At 37.3% G+C, this 22,128-nt stretch overlaps 1 protein-coding gene across 1 annotated transcript in view; it reads left to right on the forward strand.

Annotated features, from left to right (window-relative positions):
• na (sodium leak channel non-selective protein na) overlaps window positions 1-22,128 on the forward strand; it is a 1,005,813-nt gene that overhangs the window by 783,617 nt on the left and 200,068 nt on the right. The window contains exon 33 of the mRNA XM_090411658.1: window positions 3,075-3,143. Coding sequence (XP_090267784.1) covers window positions 3,075-3,143 — 69 coding nt within the window. The remainder of the gene's footprint in view (window positions 1-3,074; window positions 3,144-22,128) is intronic.

A 22,128-nucleotide genomic window follows, 5' to 3' on the forward strand; every position in this document is an offset into this window, starting at 1 on the left:
CTAACCACACTTTTGCCCAGTTTCCATGGATGTCCCCTAGTCCTCCCACAACCAGCCCTGTTCTCAAAAATATCTTCTGAATTAATTTTATAGAAACCCTTCAGTAATTTGAATGTCTCAATCATATCTCCCCTCCTCCGCCTATCAACCAATTTTTGCAACCCACAAATCCTCAACCTGTTCTCATACGGTTCATTCCACAGACCTGCTATCATCTTGGTCACTCGCCTCTGGATCCTCTCCACCTCCTCCCCATCAAGAAGAAACCTAGGTGACCAAATCTGAGCACAGTAGTCGAGATGAGGTCTTATCAAGGCTCGATACAGAGGAACAATAACCTGCTTGTCTCTGCTTGTCAACGTATTCTTCAGCAACCAAGTGATTTGATGAGCTGATTTGGCCACTTTTGCAATGTGTCCCCTAAATTTCAATTCCTTATCCACCAACACTCCTAAATCTCGTGCCTCATCAATTTCCTGGAGCACGGTTCCACCAATGCAGTAAACTGCCTCCCATCTTTTCACCCCAAAATGCATAACCTTACATTTTGCCACATTAAATTGACATCCATTCTCCCTAGCCCAGACCTCCAATCTATCCAAATCATCCTGCAAAATTTTGACGTCATCTGCATTCACTATTGCCCTACCCAACTTCGCATCATCCGCAAACAAATGAACTGTTCCTCTCAGATCCTTTCCTATATCATTTATGAACAAATTAAACAGCAGTGGTCCAAGAACAGATCCTTGTGGTACACCACTAGTCACAGGCTGTCTAGTGGACTCTACTCCTGAGTAAACCACTCTCTGATATCTCTCCGTCAACCACCCTCCTATCCATCTCACCAACCCTATGTCCATTCCCATATGCTGCAATTTACTGATTAGAATTCCATGTGGTATCCTGTCAAAGGCCTTAGCAAGGTCCAGCAGAATCACTGTAAACCCATTACCCTTATCCAGTTCAGCCGTCACTGTGTTATAATACGTGAGCAAGTTACTGAGGCATGACCTACCCTTCACAAAACCATGCTGTCCCCGATACATTATCCCATTTTCTTCTATCCAATCTTGTATTTTCCTCTTGACTATTTTCTCTAAGACCTTGATAATGATTCCTGTTATGCTGATTGGCCGGTAATTTTCAACAGCAGCCTTGGAACCACCTTTGTGCAGTGGAACTATTTTCCCCTCTTTCCACCCCCTTGGGACTGACCCAGTCCTGAGGCTCAAATTAAACATAATGGTCAAGGGCACTGACAATTCTTTGGCCGCTTCACGTACGACATGAGCTGGTATACCATCCAATCCCACAGATGTATTGACATTGAGGTTCTGTAATAGACTAGTTACCTCTACCTCATTCATCACAATTCCAGTATAAGCTGTTGGTTCCTCCATTTCCACAAAGCCACCACCTGGATGATATACTCTTGCAAAGTGCTCGCTCAGTAATTCCACAACATCGACTGATTCAGTTACCTCCCTACCCTCAGCATTTTTTAAGATCATTCTACCATGAGCATTTTTCCTTTTACTTGCAACATATTGAAAAAACTGTTTGGGATTCTCTTTAGCCTGCATGGCCAATTTCCTTTCGTAATCTGCTTTTGCTTTTCTTACCACCCTTGTTACCATCCTGGCCTGAGCTTTATACTGTTCATGCACCTGATGGTCACCCTTGTCCTTAAATTTCCTCCACAATTGTTTCTTTTTTTGCAGCTCAAGCTTAATAGTGTTATTCATCCATTTAACCCCTACCTGATTTATTATTCGGACTCTTGGTATACAGTCAACCATTGCCTCCTGCAAACAGTTCTTAACCACCTCCCATGCACCATCAACATCCAGCCCTTGCAGTTTTACATGCCATGGCATTGAGCCAAGCACACACCTAAGCTTGTCATACTTACCAGCCCGGTAATTCCACATATACCCTGTCTTAATTGTAAATTCGACTCCTTTAGCCACCTCCCAAGTCATGACCTTATGGTCACTCTCACCAATTGGTGGCAACATGGTCATGTTCGTTACAGCTACATTCTCAGTTGCAATTACTAGGTCCAGCACTCTCTGCCCCCTGGTATTTTCCAATACATGTTGCCGTAGATAGTTGTCCCTTAATAACTGCATAAAATCCAATTCCTTCCTCCCATGTGCCCTCTCCTCTTTCCAGTCAATGTTACCATAATTGAAATCACCCATAATAATTACCCTCCTTCCATTCATTTCTTCTATTTGCTTATGCATACTATTCCCACCATCCACTCCATCACCCGGTCTATAGCAGCACCCAATTGTATATTTTGTTCTGCTAGATTGTATCTCACACCAAACAGCCTCAAATGTGCTTTTTTCCCCATCCTGCAGTTCAACTTCTATACTCCTTGGCTGAAGCTCATCAGCTATCATCAATAACACTCCTCCCCCCTTTTTATTCACCCTGTCACTCCTGAACACGCTATACCCATCGCATTCAATCCCACTAGCTTTATCATCTTCTGTCAAAATTACTTGCTTTCATCAAAATACACAATTATGTGGTTTCAGCTGAATTTTAAATTTGATGAGATCAGATGGAATGATCCTATCTCTTAAGGAAACAATAATAATCCATATAGGAAAGATCCACATTCCACCTGATGTAGTTTCACTTCCATCTCTTTTTCTTTTTTTAATTAGTGTCCATACAGCCTTTTTTTTTCCTCAGCATCTATTCATAAAATTCATAAGTCTCATAAAAGAGATATTAAGTTAAAATTTTTACTGCCTCATATTTTTTTTTTACTCTTTACACTTTTCAGATTCTTAGTAATGATAAAATATAAAATCGTTTTTTCACTCTTCATTCCTCCCATAGTGTAATCAAACTTATAAGGAAACTTCTGTGTAATTTTTCACTAATTATGGTGACTTATTTTCACTATTATAATATACTTTTTTTTATATACATGAACATTAATATTCATATGTTTTTAATATAAAATCAATGCAGTTATCTACTTTAATTGAAAAAATAATTATGTAATTATACATGTTCTTGAAAGGATAATTATTATTTTCTTTTTCTAGAATGATCTGAGTAATTCTTTTGGATTTGCTGTTGTTATTCTTAGATTTTTTACCATCACTGGAAAGCATGTAAGTTTCATAAAAGAGATATTAAGTTAAAATTTTTACTGTCTCATATTTTTTTTTATGATAATGCAACACAAAACAAGTTCTTTAACCTATGGTTCTATGGATAGGGCAGAATATTGAGGAGAAAGAAGAAACTTGTTAACATTCGGTTAACAAGGTTCTTCTTTTTTTCCTCAATATTCCTACAGTCTGCATCTTGTTAACACTTTGTAGATTATACTCTTTAGTAAACACAAGAAAAGATGTTGCTCCAAAAGTCAATATCATAGAAAATGACAACAATGAGAAAGAAAAATTTGCTATTTCTGCAGCCTTATAAGCTTATCTTCCCTAGTTGAAGGAAATATCAACTAGACTTCCACTTGGTAGAATTTTCATTACCTGTGGAAACAGCACTATCCTGAGTATCACATCACCATCAAAGTGAGTATGCTCCCATTCTGTAATTAATTAACTAGGAAACTATTGCCTCTCCATTCAAGGGTACAGCAGTGAAGCAATCTCCGCACACTGGCTGCTAAGTAGGTACACAGGACCAAACTTGATGGTATTTATTATTATTTTTATGTAACACCTCCAGGGAGTCCAAAGACTCATCGAGGGAGGGTATCTACTCTACAAGTTTCTGTCGCCACCAACCACAACTACCTTCATCATCTACACCACTGCCATCTATCCCAGATCATCTACACCAATGCCATCTATCCCAGACCACCATCGCTAGTATTTTCACAGACAATCACAAACATCCATGCCCATGGTGGGATTCGAACCCGTGGCATTTTGGCTGGAGAGCAGATATGCTAACCACTCAGCCAACCAGGCCGGCAATAATAACATCTATCTCTATCTATTCCCTTCTGCCATATGGCTGGGGGGTAGCTATATGCTACCATACTAGGGAGATGATTATGAGCAAGATGGTTTCCCATTGCCTTCCTTGCCATATGGCTGTATCCTGTGTGTGTGTGTTCACAGGTCTGGTTTGCCTGCTTGTGGGATGAAAGAAAAAACCCCAGAAAAAACCCTGCTGTCCATGCTCAAGACTGGCTAACTTGGCTATGGCTGAGAAAGATCCTTAAGCTCCTCATGTCGTCAACGGGAATCTAACCTAGACACTCCTTCCCCATGGTTGCGAAGCGCATAGCCACTAGGCTAACCGTGCAGACAATGCTTTGAGAAGCTGCTTGATCATCTGGTAAATAATACTGCTGCTACTTCTTACTGCGACAGCTTGTGTCTGGAAACTCTGAGAATAGCAATTTGCAAGTAGGTGGCGGCGGGGGGGGGGTATTGTCAAGGCCACAATTAGATTGCAGTCTAGGCATTCTGTGTGTGTGTGTGTGAAAAATGTCTAAAAATCCTTCACCCTTACTCTTTGCCTCTTCTGCTGTATAGATTTTCCCCATATTCCACTACTATGAAAGTTAGCTTAACAATTATAGAGTTAATGCAATTAAAATAAAGATTCCCACAAAATCACTGTTGCTTTACCATTATCCATGATCACAATACTGACATCAGTGTTATTCACCACATTCAGGCATTCAAACTTGATTTGTTATTCATCACTGAATCTCTTCTGGCATCCTCTACAAATACGGCTTGCCTCAAATTGCCAAAATAGTAAGATAATCTTTCTTTGGTGATTTCAATATTCACTGTTCTAACTTCCTTCTCCTTCTCTAATTTCATAGAACAAGCTGAAAGAGAAGCAGATTGTTTACTGTCAGCAATGATCTAACACAAATTGTTCACAACCTACGAGATTATCAGTTAATCTTCATCATTCTCCCAACACCCTGAATCCTTTCTTAACCACCTCTAACTCTCTCCAAGCCCTGGTTACCCAACAAATGTAACAAACATACAGTACATGATAAGTATTCAGCATACATTCGATGGCTCAAGTTAAAAATTTCAACTGCTCACTCAGCTTACACTGCAACCCATAAAAATTCTAAAAAAATCTTCAAACAATCCAAAACAGGCCTTGTAAGGACCAAATCCTAACTTGCCTCCTGTTCAAATGATCAACTGCAAATGGCAGTTGATCATTTGAGCAGGAGACCATTTGGTAAGGCCTTCTGGTCCCTCACCAAGGGACCAGACTCCACCACCATGTTTCCACCTCTCTCTCTCTCTCTCACATCCTGATGGTATCATGGTAACATCACTAAAAGATAAGACAGATCTTTTGGCATCAGTCTTTTCCTCCAGCTGTTTAGATGCAAATCCAAATCTCCTCCCACTGTTCTACAAACTACCTACAGCTTGGCTTTTCTCTTCTTCTGTCAGAAGGGTATCAGAAAAATACTCAATCAGATACTAAGAAATGTCCTAGATGAGATGGTATTCCTCTAGTTGTGCCAAACTTTATGCTCCACAATTAACACTTATCCTGTATTGTCTTCCCAACAGCATAGAAACAAGACTTCATCCAGCCTGTCCCTAAAAGGAGAGATAAAAGTCAACACCCAACCTATAGTTTCATTGCCCTCACTTCAGTACTCTCAAAAGTGATTGAGAAGATCATCAACATCTTCACAACCCAATCACCTATCAGTTAATTACTGATCACTAATATAAATTGCCATTCTTTTTCTACAGCAGACTATTCATAACCTTATTCCCCTTTGGTTTTAGACCATGGGAAGATTTAGAGAATCCCATGTGTGCTCATTCTTTAAGTATCCATGGCATTTGATTATGTTTATCAAGGGTTTCCTTGCCAAAGTAACATCGTATGGTCTTCCTAATGCTTCTTGTATTTAGATAGCCAGTTTCTTCTCTAATTGTTCATTGTGTATCATGGTAATGAGTAGCTTCCTCTCATCACATTTCTTTATCACTGTTGAGTACTCCAGGGTTCTGTACTCTTGACCATGCTCTTCCTCTTATAGATAAATTAACATTCTGAAGTGTGACATGCTCAAGAATCCTTTTAGTAATCAAATAGTTTGACCTTCAAGATCTTCCATAACTAGTGTATTAATATTGATTTCCTCGTCATTTCCTCCTAATTACCTAGTGAATTTCAACGCTGTCAAAACACATTCCTGACTTATTACTCATGAGAAGGATTCTACTTTTCTCCATCTTTCTTTTGATATCATTCTTTTCAGTTAAAATTAGTTTTCTCTTATTGTACACTTTTACATCTAGCTTATCCTGGCATAAACTTATCACATCCACGTGTTCCTCAGCCTCCAAAAAAATTTGGTATTCTTTTTCATTTGAAATACTACTTTCTCTCCTGCTCAACTCCTAACACTTGATAAATCCCACATCTCTTTAGAATATTGTTTTCACATTTGTGATGAGTCAAAATTTTCCTAAGAATTCTTGATTGTATATAGAAGATAATTTTCTGCCTAATAGGTGACCACTCTCTCACACACACACACTCCATTTTCTTGCTGCATTATGCCATTTTAATAGGTGGTTTCATGGGTGTTGCTTCACAGAACTGCTCACTTTTATGCTTCTGCTTTCCTCCAGCCATATAGCTGGAGGAAACTATGCAATTTAACTACAAGCATGTCAAACCATCTTCTCAACTTCCTTCGTTCTATCCAATTCTGTTTGGAACAGCCTTTACTGTACTGTACTATTTTCCCCACTGAATGTGTGTGTGTGTGTATGTGTATTCATATATATGAATATTCATTCATTCATATTCAAAGCTATATGAATATATTCATATAGCTTTGGCCATTAACTACATTCAAAAGATGAATCGCAATAATGAGTCGTAAATCATGCATATATTAGCTCATGTCTTAGTCACAGCTGAAGTGCATGATATGGCACTATTAGAGTTCAAAGGAACAATTGGAAAAAGTTGTGTAGAATAATAAAAATTGTTGTTGCTATCCAGTTGTTTTTGACTCTTGGTGATCCTGTGAACAAAAGCTCTCCATTGCGTTTGGCCTCTTGTCCTTTCAGTAATTGTAAGTTCAAGTTGGGAAGTTTTTATGTTGTCCATCCAACTCTTTTGTAGTATTCCTCTTCTTCTCATTCCCTCAATCAAGTACATCAACTTCAGTTTTAGCAATCATTGCTTCCAAGGAGCATTTTATCTTTATATTCTCTAAAACCTTCTTATTGGTCATTCTTGCAGTCCATGAGATTCTTAATAGTCTCCACCACACCCATAATATAAATGAATCAGTTCGCTTTCTATCTTTCTTCTTAATAATCCAGCTTTCACATCCATACACCACTATTGGAAATACCATTACTTTGACAATTCTAACTTTCATGGCCTTATTCACACCTCTATCTTTCATAATTTTTGTCAGGTTTAACATCACTTTTTCCCCACTTTATCATAATTTCAACAATTTCTATTTTATCTCCCTCTATTATAAATTCGTTTAAATTGCCAGAAGCCATCATTTTTGTCTTGCTGATGTTTAAATTAAGCCCGGCTTTGTCACTTTCCATCTTAACCAAACAAGGAAACCAAAAAACCACACGCTTTTTTACTTTCCATCTTAATTAAATAAAAATTATGAACAGTTAATAGCGATCACTTCCCAAAACTTAGATATTAGTATCGAATCTTTGCCTATCAGATTTCAAACCATACACTTTATAACAATGAACTGATGACTCCACTCACTTATCCAAGTTTATTACTATATCTGTTCTGGCCTTACAGGATGATTTAAAAGATTCTCTATCAAATCATAATAATTACGGTTTGGTAGAGTAGAGATGAGTAGAGCAATTATTGCTCTACTCATCATAGTTCTCCCCAACTTTTCATCATCTGCAAACAGTTGCATATATCACATGGTAAAACTATTCTGGTATTATTAGCATACAAGTTAAACAATAATGGTCCTAAAACAGACCCTACAGCACACCATGATTGACTTTTCATTTTTTGTTATAATAATTCCCTATATATAAGTTACTGATAGCCAATCATTTATCCAACTCACTAATGTAGTATTTAATCCCATTCAGTCCAGTTTAATTACCAGCTTGTTTGGTAATCTACCTTTGTAAAATCTAAATATACCGCTGTATATGCATCTCCCTTCTCCAGTCACAGCGATTCTTTATTAATTGGTAATGTTACAAAATCTATATCACTGTTCCTCCCAGTTCTCTCATATTCTTAAGTGGAAGATGAATTTCATTGTCCTTTATGAGACCGTACACCACTTATTGAAGGCCTGAAAAAGTTCCATGATTATTTTCTAGAGCAGAGCTTGTTAGACTAATAAAGAAAAATAAATCAAAAAATAAGAAAAACATCCTTAGTCCACCCATAGTACTGAAAAAGTTCCATGCTTGTTCTCTAGAGCAGAGCTTGCTATATTGTATACAAAAAATAAATAAAATGAAAAATAAGAACAACATCCTTAATTCCACCCATAATACTAATGTACTATAGGTTTACAACCTTTTCTGGTTAGAAGTGGCATAAAAAAAAGGGAAAATGTTTTCTATGGCTTCCTCTTTGACTGTAAGATGATTGTGGGACTATAAGCTGTATTTAGGCTCTGAACATTGAGAAATAAAGTTTGAAGAATTTTCTGTTTCAGCTGGATGGATGCAATGAGTGACGCAAGCTGTTAAAAAAAAAAAAGATAAGTATTTGTAGTAAGGAAAGATATTGTGTTTATTTCATAACAGTACTGGTATTTAAGTTTTCACTATTCGAACTGACGATTTTTTGTATAATTTTATGATATTTGTTTAGTATTTAGTTAGATTTTACGATCACAGTATTGTCTCCACATGTTGCGATTATATTCAACATGGCAGCCACCAGTTTTAGTAACGGCCCTAGTCCTTACCCATTTAAAGACCATGTTATTCGTAACCTAGTTGAAGATGATGTAACTTTTTTTTATACATGTGGTATGTACGCATCCTATTGTTTAAGAATGGCATGTGGAAAATGGGAATGTGTGTGTGTGCATGAAATGCAAGCAGTAGTAGGCAATGGGAGACACGAGTGTCTCGATCTTGGGATTTAGCGATGGCAGAGATAGTGCTTCAGAAACAGGTGATTTTCAGTTTGTGGATGCCAGTAGTGTGTTGGAGAGAGAATTTTTTTTTTAATATCTTGTCCACACACAAGAAAGGCCACAAGACTTATTGCACATTAGTGCTGTGTGTGGGCAAGAGGAATAGAAGAAAGGAGGAATCTGTTCACATTTTGCTTGAACAGCTGAGGAGAAGGCAGAGTGGGTGAGATTGTTCCAAAGGACAGAAATAGATGGGATGAAGGAAGAATGTTAAAGACCTACATGTAAATTTAGCCTTGGGTAGTTTAGCAGACAGAGATGGTTTGTCTGATGGCCATGATTGTGTATGTGTGTGTGTGTGAATGGAAATTGAAAGCAGAATGTGTGGAGAGAGAAATAGAACTGCTGATAAAAGAAAATAGAAGGAATAAAGAATGAGTTGAGGAGGATGAATGAAGATCTTTGGAGAATAGAAGGGTTGGCTAGTGTGAGAGGAATGGAAATAGGTGTAAGAGAACAGCATCAGAGAGCAAAGGAGGCAAAAGAATGGGAGAGACAGTGTAAGAGAGGAAATTGCAGAAAAATAAGCAAGTGTAGAAGCAAAGGAAAGTAGAGAGGAAAGGGAGGAGAGAGAGAGAGAGAAAGAGAGAGATAGAGATTGCAAGCTGTAAGAGTTAAAGATGCCAGTGAGAGAAGGATGAATGAATGTTGAAGTGTCATCTATAGAGATTTGATGATTCAGGCTGTGCAGAGTAGAGTGTCAGAGGAATGCTTGCCCGGTGGAATGATAGAAAATGCAGCAGTGGCAGTGAAGAGGGGTGAAAGTGTGGAAGGGATGATAGTAATGGTTGGAACAAATGATCAGAGAGATAATGTGAATCATGTAGCATGAGATTTGAGGTTGATGTTAGATATTGTGCAGCAGAAATGTGTCTGAGGAAAGACAGCATGTTACCCCAGTATGATAATGCAGAGTGGAGGAGAAGAGCAGTGATGATGAATGAGATGATAGCAAGAATATGCAGGAAAAGGGGGTCTGGAATATGTCAATGCATAGAGTATGTTTGAGGATAGAAGGGAGCTGTATGCAAGAGACAGATTACATTTGAATGCAGGCATTTAGAGAGACTATTGTTTTCTAGGTAAGTGAGTATATCCGAACAGGGAAACTAGAATTGCACAGGTGGAATATTGCAGGGATGGCCTCATGTGGGGATAATTGCTTGAGAAATAAGGGGGTGTACACTATATTAGAGAGCCAGGTGGAGTATGAGGGGGAGTAATAATGGCTATAAGAAGGCTGGCAATACACTGGTTTTTCTATATACAAATGCTAGGAGCATTACAAATAAAGAGAATGAGTTTATGGAGTTGATTGACTAAGTCTCTCCAAGGTTGCTGGTATTAGTGAAACTTGGTTAACAGATGAGGTTGTTCTAACAGGAATAGAAATCAAAGGGTATAGCATATTTTGGAAGAATAGGAAAGGTAAATGTGGTGGTGGAGTGTTGCTTTTGATAAGAGATGAATTGTATGCTCTCAGGATGGAGAATCTCAGTGGAAATAACACTAATGGATTTGAAAGTATATAGTGTGAGATGAATGGTTATAGGACAAGATATTTAGTGGGATGTTGCTAGCTAAAACCTGGGAATATAGATGGTGATGAGCAAGAAATGTTCAGGCAATTTAGTTTTGCAAGCACAAAACTGGTGATCATTATGGGTGACTTCAACTATAGTAATAAAGTACTGAAATTTTGGATTTCTTGAGGGGCAACTTGATCATAGCATCAGAGGATCTGATTGTAACTAGGCATACTTAACCTTCCACCCCCCGATTGGTGAGAGTGGCCATGTAGTCCCTACTTGGAGTATGAATAGGCATAGGCATATGGAGAAGTATCAAAACAGAAGGAAGTTATGTGGAATTATATGGCAGGTGACTATCATGGACTTAGAAACCAGTTTGAAGCAGTGCAAATGATGAAAGAATATGAAGGAAGAGGGATTATTAGCACATGAGAGATACTTAAGAAAAAGTTGTTGACAGCAATGACAGATTGCATACTTCAAGTGAAGAAGATAAAGCAATTTGGAGTCAAATGGATGACAAAATGAATAAAAGGGGAATTGCATGAGAAAAAGAGATTATCTAAGGCATATAAGGAGAGAAGTGGTGTGCAGTTGCATGAGGAATGTAAGGCTCAGGCTAGGAAAGTGACTAGTATTGCAAGGAGAGAAAAACAAGAATATGAGAGTAGATGGGTACCGCAATCTAAGGAGAATCCCAAGGAGTTTTTTTTTTTACTATATGACAAGTTGGAATAAAAATGATAGTGGACGGATTATCTTGCAGATTGAAGATGGTAATCAGGTGACCAAAGCAGATGACATAGTTGAGCTATTGAATGATTACTTTATAAGAATATTCCATCCTAGTAATACAGGCTTTATTCCTAGAAGGATAATTATTATTATTATTATTATCCCAAGACCAATGGAGTCAAAGACTCATCTAGGAGGTCCTTTTTGTCATACACACAGCTCATCATACTGCACCATAAACACACTCAAATTCTCTGCAAACACCAAACTCTCAGACAAGGCATTCCAATCATTCACAACTCTGCATGCAAAACACCTGCTTCTCACTCCCCTGTTCACACCCTACTTATACAGTTTCCAGGGATGTCCTCTGGTTCTCCCCTGGAGGAACCAGAGTTCATTCCTGAAAGCTGTGTGTTTCCTAAATTTCAGATCTTTATCCACTATCACCCCAAGATCTCTTATTTCCTCCACCTCCAGTAATATATCCCCACCATGCATAAATTCGAAATCCCATCTTTGTTTCCCAATTTTAAAACCTTACATTTTGCAACATTGAACTCACATCCCAATTTCCATTCACTCAATTTATTCAAGTCAATTTATTCTTGTAAGGCCACAACGTCTTCTCTAGTCTTCATAGTTCCTCCTAACTTTGCATCATCTCCAAACAACTGAATTTCCCCAATCCAAATCTTTGCCAATATCATTAACATACAGATTAAACAGCAATGGCCCTAAAACAGAATCCTGAGGCACACCACTAGTGACTTTCCTTTTCCTGGATATTGATCTCCCCCATATACAACTTACTGATACCTATCAGATAGCCAGTCTCTGATCCAATGCACTAATCTAATATCCAACCTCATCTGCTGTAGTTTCATTATCAACTTATCACACGATAATCTATTAAAAGCCTTTGCAAAGTCTAAGTATACTACTGTGTATCCCTAAACTCTGTCCAAGGAAGCCGTCACCTTATTGAATAAGTAAGTAGATTACTAAAACATGACCTCCCTTTGGCAAATCCATGCTGTCCATCAAAGATAATTCCATCGTTGTCAACCTACTCCTGGATCCTAGTTCTCACCAGCTTCTCCAACACCTGATATGCAGATAGGCCTATAATTTAATGCCTGAGTTTTATCACCTCCCTTATGAAGTGGCACAATCTTGCCCTCCTTTCACTCCTTTGGAACTTGACCCAGTGCAAGACTCATATTAAAAAAAATATGTCAAGGCAGATGTCAACTCCCTGATACATTCCTTCTGAATACGTGGTGATATATTATCAACTCCCACAGCCTTATTAACATCAAGTTTGCTCAACTCCCCCATACACCTCTTCCTCACTTACAGTCAATCTCTCTTCCACATCATCAACTGATGATGTGGAAGAGAGATTGATGTGAATGACATGATGGAGAATGATCATGTGAATGACATGATGGAGAATCTCTCCATCATGTCATCCACAAGAATGAAAGACATTTATTAACTGCTCGTTAAGTATCTCACTTTATATTCTGCAGTAGTTGTGCTTATACCATTTTCTCCAATAAGTTGCATCTTTCCATAATCATTCTTTTTTGTTTGCTGGCTACATATCAAAAGAACTCTCTAGCTAACTTACATGGAATTGGTTATTACCACTTCTCTTATGCTGTCGCCAATAATGCCTTTTTTTCTCTGTTTCACATACTTAATCTCTTCATTCATCCATTTCACACACCTACCTTATTTAATCTTCTCATCCTTGGAATACATTTAGACATTGCATCTACTAGACAGTTCTTGAATATCACTATCACTCAAGCAGCACTGATCCCCTTTCCACTCTAATCCTCATTTCATGCTACACCTGCTAGCTGTCTGTTGAGCTCCTCATAATCACCATCCTTGTAGTTCCATATATAAACACTTTTCTCACAGAGGTCCTCACACTGCTGGCAACCCAGGTAATCACTTCATAATTAATCTTACAAACTGGAGGATGATTGCACACCTCATTTATAATTACATCCTCTGATGAGATGATCAAATCCGAGACTGTCAATCCTTGTGTGTTGTCCTCTGTTACATACTGTCTGAGGTCGTTGTCCCTCAGAAACTCGAGAACCTCATTTTCTTTACTTCCAGTTGCTATCTCATCATCCCAGTCTATATTGCCATAGTTCAAATCACCCATAATAATCACCATTTTCTTATTTGCTTGGCTAATTTGATCATACATTTCATAGTCACTACCATCCACATCACCAGGTCTTTAATAACATCCAACTATGTATTGCATTCTATTCACCTCTATCTCCCACCATGCTGCCTCAAAAACACTATCACTATTTCCCTCTTGCATCTCTACTTTGTATGGACATAATTCTTTCTCTATCATCAATAGCACTCCCCCCCCCTCCCTTTTTACCCTTTCTATCCTCATGAAACACATCATACCCTTCTATCCCTTTTCCTGTCAGGATGTCTTCCTCATCCAACCATGTTTCACTTATTCCAAGTGTGGGTGAATAGACTCAATTAATGCAACCATTTCATTTTTGTTTGCTTACACTTAGATAAAGGATTAAACCAAGTATATAATTTCTTGCTATCTTTAATTCATTTACCTTATTTCTTACACTTCTAGCATTTGTATACAAACACCTCAGCTTATTTCTGTATCTATAGCTAGTTCCACTGACACCACTTATTTGATATGACTTCTCCATGCTTAACTCGAGCCATTTCTTTTTCTCCTTATTCATCTTCTTTTTCTTCTTCAGATCCAACTGATTTTCCTTGATCCCAGGTCATCCCCTTCTTTTCCTGTCTATGCATGCATTCACATCTTCTTGGAGCATGCACCTTTCTCACAGTGTGTTCCCCTGTCTACCCTGTAGCCTTCCTGTTTCCCTGGCCAACCTGAGTCTCCCTGTTTCCCTGTCCATCTTGCACAACTGTTCTCTCATTCTCTATACTCATGCCTCTCACTTCTTCATTCAAAACCACCTCTTCAATCTCTCTCTCTCGTCTTACTCTCCTATTCTTCCACATTTCTTACCACTTGATCAGATTCATTCTTTGCACTCATCTCTACCTTCCAGCAACAATCTCACCAAGCCACTCACACCAAAACCACTCAAATATAATCTATCACTCCTTTACACTTCACTTCAGACTCATTCCACACATTAACAAATTGCACTCTTTTCTCCTCACACATTTCTGTTAACATATCTTTCATAATCCTCTCTCTCTCTCTCTACCTCATCTCACCACTGTCATACCTGGCCAATACATTTACTATATTTCCTATCACCTAATTCTCTTTTATCTGTCTCAACAACCTCCTGATATCCAATCTGATGTATTCTTTCTTTGCATTCAAGTCATTTGTACCTATTACAGCTACCAACTCTTTTGCTTGCTTACTTCTCATATGTAATGCCTCAATCACTCTACTCATTCCACCTCCAGTAAAACACTTTATGTACTCTATTGTCTACTACACCTTTAATAATTGAATCACCATACAATGCCACTCGCATGTCTTTCGTTACCTTTTTTATACCAACATTATTTGTTTTCATCATTTTCACTCTTCCATACATATCTCGATTTCTCTTAACTTCATTCCGCATTTCCAACTGATCTTTTGAATCTTGCATCACATTTTAGCTGTCATTCATTCTTTCAAACCTTACATCACACTTTCGCTTTCATTCATCCTTTCGAATTTTTGAACTTTCAAACCTTGCATCACACATGCTTGTTCACAGTCAACACTGCTCACCACCTTATCTTTAACTGCACTTAGTTTTGTAACTTCCACCACATATGGATCATTTTGGTCTTTCTTACCATCAGTTGTTAAGTTTCTCACATTGCTCGTTCTCTTTTTAAAAACTTTTTAACATTTTTTTTACTGCTCTTTTACACCATCCTTTTCTGTCAGACGAGCACTCATCCTCCTTGCGGCATTTTCACTACCAACACTTTCAGTTATCAACATACTAGCACTCATCAAATCCTCATTCAGCTCACACTTTGCACACACCCTCCTTCAATCTGCCTTAAATATCCACAATTTATCTATATATCAAACAAGTACATATAGCACGTCTCACATCTCATGAAATGACTGAAATTGAATTCCTGTATGGACAAAGCCACTACCATCTTTCCTTCACTGGTTATTACTATACTGAGCTCTGATTTCAAAGAATTTATAAATAAACTTAAACAAAAAAATCCCACACACTAATAACACTGCAAGCAACTCTTACTCATTCACACACACTTATATACTATTAATGGGCCAGCCTGGTTGCCGAGTGGTTAGCGTATCACTCGCTAGCCAGAAGGCTGCTGGTTCGAATCCCACCGTGGGCATGGATGTTTGTGATTGTCTGTGAAAATACTAGTGGTGGTTGGTGGATGAGTGGTAGAGATAGAGAGTTGTAGAGTAGATGCCCTCCCTCGATGAGTCCTTGGACTCCCTGGAGGTGTCAGGTAATAATAATAAAAAAAATAATAATTATTTCAAAAAACCTATCTCAAATGGGAGCTCTCTTTACATAATGAGTAGTGAAGTGTTAGACATGAATGAATAGGATGTATTCCAAATACTAAGTATACTAAATGTCAATAAGGCAGAGGGACTAGATGGAATTTCACCATGTGCTTTGAACTGACTGTGCCATTATGTTTAATGAAAGTCTTGTAATGGGGTAAGTTCCTAGAGAGTGGATGGAGGATAAGATAGTACCATTGCATAAGAACGGTGGTAGAATGGAGATATCAATCTATAGGCCTGTTTTTATTTCTTTTGTAGTTGTTAATATTTTGGAGTAATTGGTAAGAATTCATACAGAATTGGGCAGATGAGAGGCTGGCCTGCATAAATATTATTTATGCAGGCCAGCATGGATTTGTTAATGGTTGTTCTTGTTTTAGTAATCTGGTTACCTCTTACAATAGAGTAACAAGAGCAGTAGATGAAGGTAAGGCATACACTGTCACTTTTTTGGATTTTTTCCGGGTCATTTGACAGGATGCTACATGACAAGTTGATTTTTGAGTTGTTATATTTGGATATCAGGTTTGGACTGAACTGGTAACTGGCTTTTTGATAAGTATAAGGAGGAGCAATAAGAGGGAGTAGAGAAAGTTATGACAGGGTTCCATACTGGGACCACTTCTCTTCAAACTTAATGACAATATCATTACATTAAGTTTGAAGACAATATCATTACATTGACATTCAAATTTAATGTAATGATATTACAGGGATATTCAGTTGTTTGCAGATGATGTGAAGCTTGGAAGTGTTATTAGTAATAGTGCAATGCTTTGTCTTGACAAGAGGATTTTAATGAAATGGAATTATGTGCAAACAAATTAAACTAATTGTAAAGTTTTGAAATTTGGGATCTGCAGATGGGATGTTTCATAATCACTTGGTGGAGTTGTACTGGAAGATATGTAGGGTAGAAAGATATCTTGGGGTAATTATAGATAGACATTTGAAGTTCAGAGGACATATTGCATTGGTTGTGAAGACAACTCCAAGAATTGATTCAATACTGAGGAGGACATTGACATGAGAGATAAAAGGATGGTGGTTTCATTGTGTAAACTTTTGATTAAGCCTTATCTGGATTTCTCTGCTCAGACCTGGTCACTGTGATTTAAAGGAAATGAAATAATCATGGACCATTAACAAAAATATTAGTACTGTACAGTTTTGCTTATGAAGATAAACTGAGGGCATGCTGTCTGAAGAGACACTGGAGAGATTTTTCATATGGAAAAATGAGGGGGATGGAACAAAGACAAGGGGGGGGGGCATATCCAGAATTTGCAAAAGTAAGTAGTGAGGAAGAGGATAAGAAGTAAGTTTTTTGGAAATAGTTGATAAGTTTAAGGTTTAAGGATAAGTTGATAAAATTTGGAAATAGTTGATAAGTTTAAGGTTTAAGGATAAGTTGATAAAATTTGGAAATAGTTGATAAGTTTAAGGAATGTTATGATAGATTTTGCTTTGTATTGTCCAGCATTGACCTCTTATAATGAATCTTTTCAGGAAATAATAATAATTTATTCTAAACCAGATGAAAGAAAGACATAAAAGTAATTATGATTGTGCGGTATTGTAGAATAGTATGCTAAAATAGGAATAATTGAGGGAGTACCATTAGCAGAATCGCTTGAATAAGAGAAACAGGATGAGGGGTTTATGATTGAAACATATAAGTTGGTAAGTAGTTGGTACCATGTTAATGCAAAAGAGATTTTTCATAGAATTGAGAGAAACTGGGTAGGAAAGAAGATGCTCCTGAAGCTGTAGGAGGGTATGAGAAGTAGGTTCTTTGCATTGAGAGTAGTTGGTGAGTGAAGATGCATTGATTGAGTGTAAGGCATGCTTTGATGAACATGCATGTGATAGTGTGAATTTCCACAATGAGCATTTTGAATCCCTGAAGCTCTGGCACAAATAGTAATAATAGAACACAGTAGTACTCAGTATAATGAACATTGCATCATGTTATATCATATATAAAATAGGTGTTTTGTATATTAAAGGATAAAAAAAAAAGCTTTATACTTAGCCTTAGTTTTTCAAAAGAAAATGGTTTGTTTGTTTACTTGAAAATGTAGAAGTTTTCTTAAATATATTAACTGATAACATAAATATTCTATGGATTTTATGATTGATGATAATCATTTATGGTTAAGACATATAAGTTGGTAAGAGGTTATAACCAAAGGAAAGAGATTTGTGTGAAAGAGATTTTTTCTAGGATAAGAGACAGAAGGAGCGAAACAATAGGATATCCCTGGAAACTATTGGAGAGTGTTAGCAAGGGGTACCAAAGCAAGTTCTTTGCATGGAAAGTATTTGTGATTGAAATGCATTGCAGAGTGTAGATTCACTGATTTAGTTTAAGGCATGGTTTGTTGAATTTGGTGTATGTATGATAGTGAAGACTTTCTGCAGTGAATTTTTTGCTCCATGATGGTACAAATAGTAATAATAATAATAATAATATTTAGATAATGCACTAATACTCAACAGAAAGAATACTGACATTTTGTGATATTACATATGTAATCATGTTTTTTTTTTATGTGAAAGGATAAAAAATTGCTTTATACATGGCCTTAGCTTTTAAGAAAAAAAAAACATTATTTTTTAATTGTTTTAAAATAGGTATGTAGGCTGTCCTATTTTGCAGAAATTAAAGATGGAAACTAAAACTTATGTGGAATTAAATTTTCACTTAGTATCTAAGACATCTTCAGTGCATCGACAATGGAATACAATTAAAATGCAAATAACAGAAGTATTTTAAAAAGTGCCACCAGAGCATATGTAAGATTGCAAATGGTCAACCATTTCCTAGTAATGATCTATAACATGGTAGTCGTTTCCATAATTTTTAATAATGAATAATATGATAATAATTAAGAATTTACAGAAGAATGATGCAACAATATTTCCCATAAAGGGGGATAACTGAAAGTCATCAGATCTGTTTAAATTCAGGTGATGTAGAAAAATCTCACAACTCTCTTTGTATGACCATGTATCCACAAAAGTAGATTCTAGAGGGAATCTACTTTTGTGTAGAAGCATGGCCAGCTGTTACAGTTTGCAATATTAGATATAAGAATTTACACTCCTCATGCCAGACTGCTACAGATCAGTCAGGCTCTCCGAAGTAAGACAAGCCATAAGAGGAAGGGATCTGGTAAACTGCTTAACATATTAAGGACTCTTTGAATTTTATTATTATTATTATTATTATTATACCAAGAACCCATGGAGTCAAGGACTCATCTGGCAGATCCTTTTGTCACACACAGCTTATCATACCTTGCCGTAACACACTAAAATTCTCTGCAGACACCACTCTCTCAGGCAAGCATTCCAATCAATCACAACTCTGCATGCAAAAAAACCTGCTACTCACTCCCCTGCTCACACCATCCTTATACAGCTTCCAGTGATGTCCTCTAGTCATCTAGTTCTCTCCTGATCTCCCACCATTTGCTATAAAACCTCTCCAAAACTGATCCTACAACAACCCTTACTAACTTGTAGGTCTCTATCTTATCACCCCCTCTTCCTCCTATCTATTAGACTCTGTAAATTGCATCTTCTCAACTTTTCCTCTTATTCAACATTCCAGAGATCAGAAAGTACCTTAGTAAGTCATCTCTGGACGCTTTCCAATATCTCTTCATCATTTTGAAACCAGATGATCAAATCTGTGCACAGAAGTCCATGTGTCGCCTAATCAAAGCCTTATACAATGGAACCAGAATCTCCTTGCTTCTACAAGTCAGTGTCCTCCACATCATTCCCAGAATTCTTTGTGTTGTCCTAACAATTTTGGCAATGTGCCCCCTAAATTTCAAATTTTATCCACTATCACTCCAAGATCTCTTATTTCCTTCACCTCCAACAATATATCCTCACCAAGCATAAATTCTACATCCCATTTTTGTTTCCCAAATTTTAGAACCTTACATTTTGCAACATTGAACTTGCATCCCCATTTCCATGCCCATTCACTCAATTTATTCAAGTCTTCTTGTAAGGCCACAATATCTTCTCTACTCTTCATAGTTCATCCCAAATTTGCATCATCTGCAAACAACTGATATCCCCCATCCAAATCTTTGCCAATATCATTAACATGCAGGTTAAACAGCAGTGTCCCTAAAACAGACCCCTGAGGCACACCACTAGTGACTTTCCTCTTCCTGGATATTGCTCTCCCATACATGATACCTATCAGATAGCCAGTCTCCAATCCAATGCACTAATCTAATATCCAATCCTATCCGTTCTAGTTTCAAATCTGCATATCATGCTGTAATCTATCAAAAGCCTTTGTGAAATCTAAGCCTACTACTGTGTATCCCTATCCTCTGTCCAAGGAAGCAGTCACTTAAGTAAGTAGATTACTAAGACATGACCTCCCTTTGGCAAATCCATGCAGTCCAAAGATAATTTCATTGTTGTCAACCCACTTCTGGATCCTGGTTCTCACCAGCTTCTCCAACAACTTAATCACAACACCTGACACACAGATAGGCCTATTATTTGATGTCCGAGTTTTATCATCTCCCATCCTTATGAAGTGGCACAGTCTTGCTTTCCTTCCACTCCTTTGGAACTCGACTCAGTGCAAGACTCATATTGAAAAAATATGTCAAGGCAGATGTCAACTCGATGGCACATTCTTCAGAATACGTGGTGATATATTATCAAGTCCCACAGCCTTATTAACATCAAGTTTGCTCAATTCCCCCATACACCTCTTGCTTACTTTCAGTCAGTCTCTCCTCCCCCATCATCAACTGCCTTCATGATGTCACATTCACAAGAATGAAAGACCTTTATGAACTGCTCATTAAGTATCTTCACTATATCTTCTGCAGCAGTTGGCCTTATATCATTTTGTCTAATCATTGTCATATTTCCATAATCATTCCTTTTTTTTTTTTTTTCTGGCTACATATTGAAAGAACTCCCTAGGATTCTTTTTGGCTTCGTTAGCTAACTGCTGTTCATACTTCACTTTTGCCACCCTTACCAGCCAAGTCACCCTCCTTGCCTGGTCTTTGTAATCCTCATGGAATTGGTTATTACCACTGTAATTTGTAATCTTTGTTTAGGTGCTTCAGATACTATGATTAGTCTCGATATGGTATCTCTTTTCAAAACATTCTTTTGACAGACTCTATTAATTTACTTAAGCAAGATTTTCCTCTGGATATTTTCAAACCTTTTGATTTTGTTATGGCAAATTAAAGTTGGAACCTTTATGACATTATTATACTGTGATCATAGTTTACATTCTACTGAAGATCTTCTGTGGATAGTCCTCTCTTTCCTCTGCTTGCCACTTCTACATGGAGCATTTCAAAGATTATCTCCTTAATGAGGAGATGCTCCTTGAAATGCTTCCATCTCCTTGATCATCTCCTAAATGTACAATATGGTACAGATATGTTGATGATATATCGGTGCTATGGAATGGGTCTCCATCAGATTGAAAATTTTAGTTGTGAAAATAAGTATGATCTGTTTTAGAATTCAGTTTACCTTAATGGAGGAGAAAAACAATCAATCAGCCAGCCTTTCTAAATTTATTTATTTTTTAGCTTGATGGTAGTTTGCAATTCTCAGTTTTTTTGAAAGAAAATGCATTCTAATCATTATATCATGCTACTTCTGATCATCATCATCCCAGTCAAAAAGCTGTAACCATTACACTGTGCTCATTATTACACTGTGCTCATAGTTTATATTCTACTGAAGACTTTCTATGTCAAGAATTGAATTGTATCAAATTTGCCATTTTTAAAAAAAAAATCTTTTAATGGATCTTTCATCAACAAAGCATTTATCAGCTTTAGGCTTCCAGTCTCTAGATCTCTGGAAGAAATCTATCATATTCCACTTCTATATTAAAGGAATTTCTGAACATATTGCTCAAGTTCTAAGACCTTTCAATTCTAGTATCCTTTCATCCCAACAGGAAGATTTTTACCATCCTTTCCTCACCTAAAAACAAGCTTTCTTCACTCAGCTTACAGTTGTCTAACAGATTCCTTGCTCCTGTGGTCTTTGTAATCCTCATGGAATTGGTTATT

This window comes from Typopeltis vanoorti, chromosome 21 (assembly GCF_054136105.1).
Source record: "Typopeltis vanoorti isolate ZY-2024b chromosome 21, IOZ_Tvanoo_1.0, whole genome shotgun sequence".
Taxonomy (NCBI): Eukaryota; Metazoa; Arthropoda; class Arachnida; order Uropygi; family Thelyphonidae; genus Typopeltis; species Typopeltis vanoorti.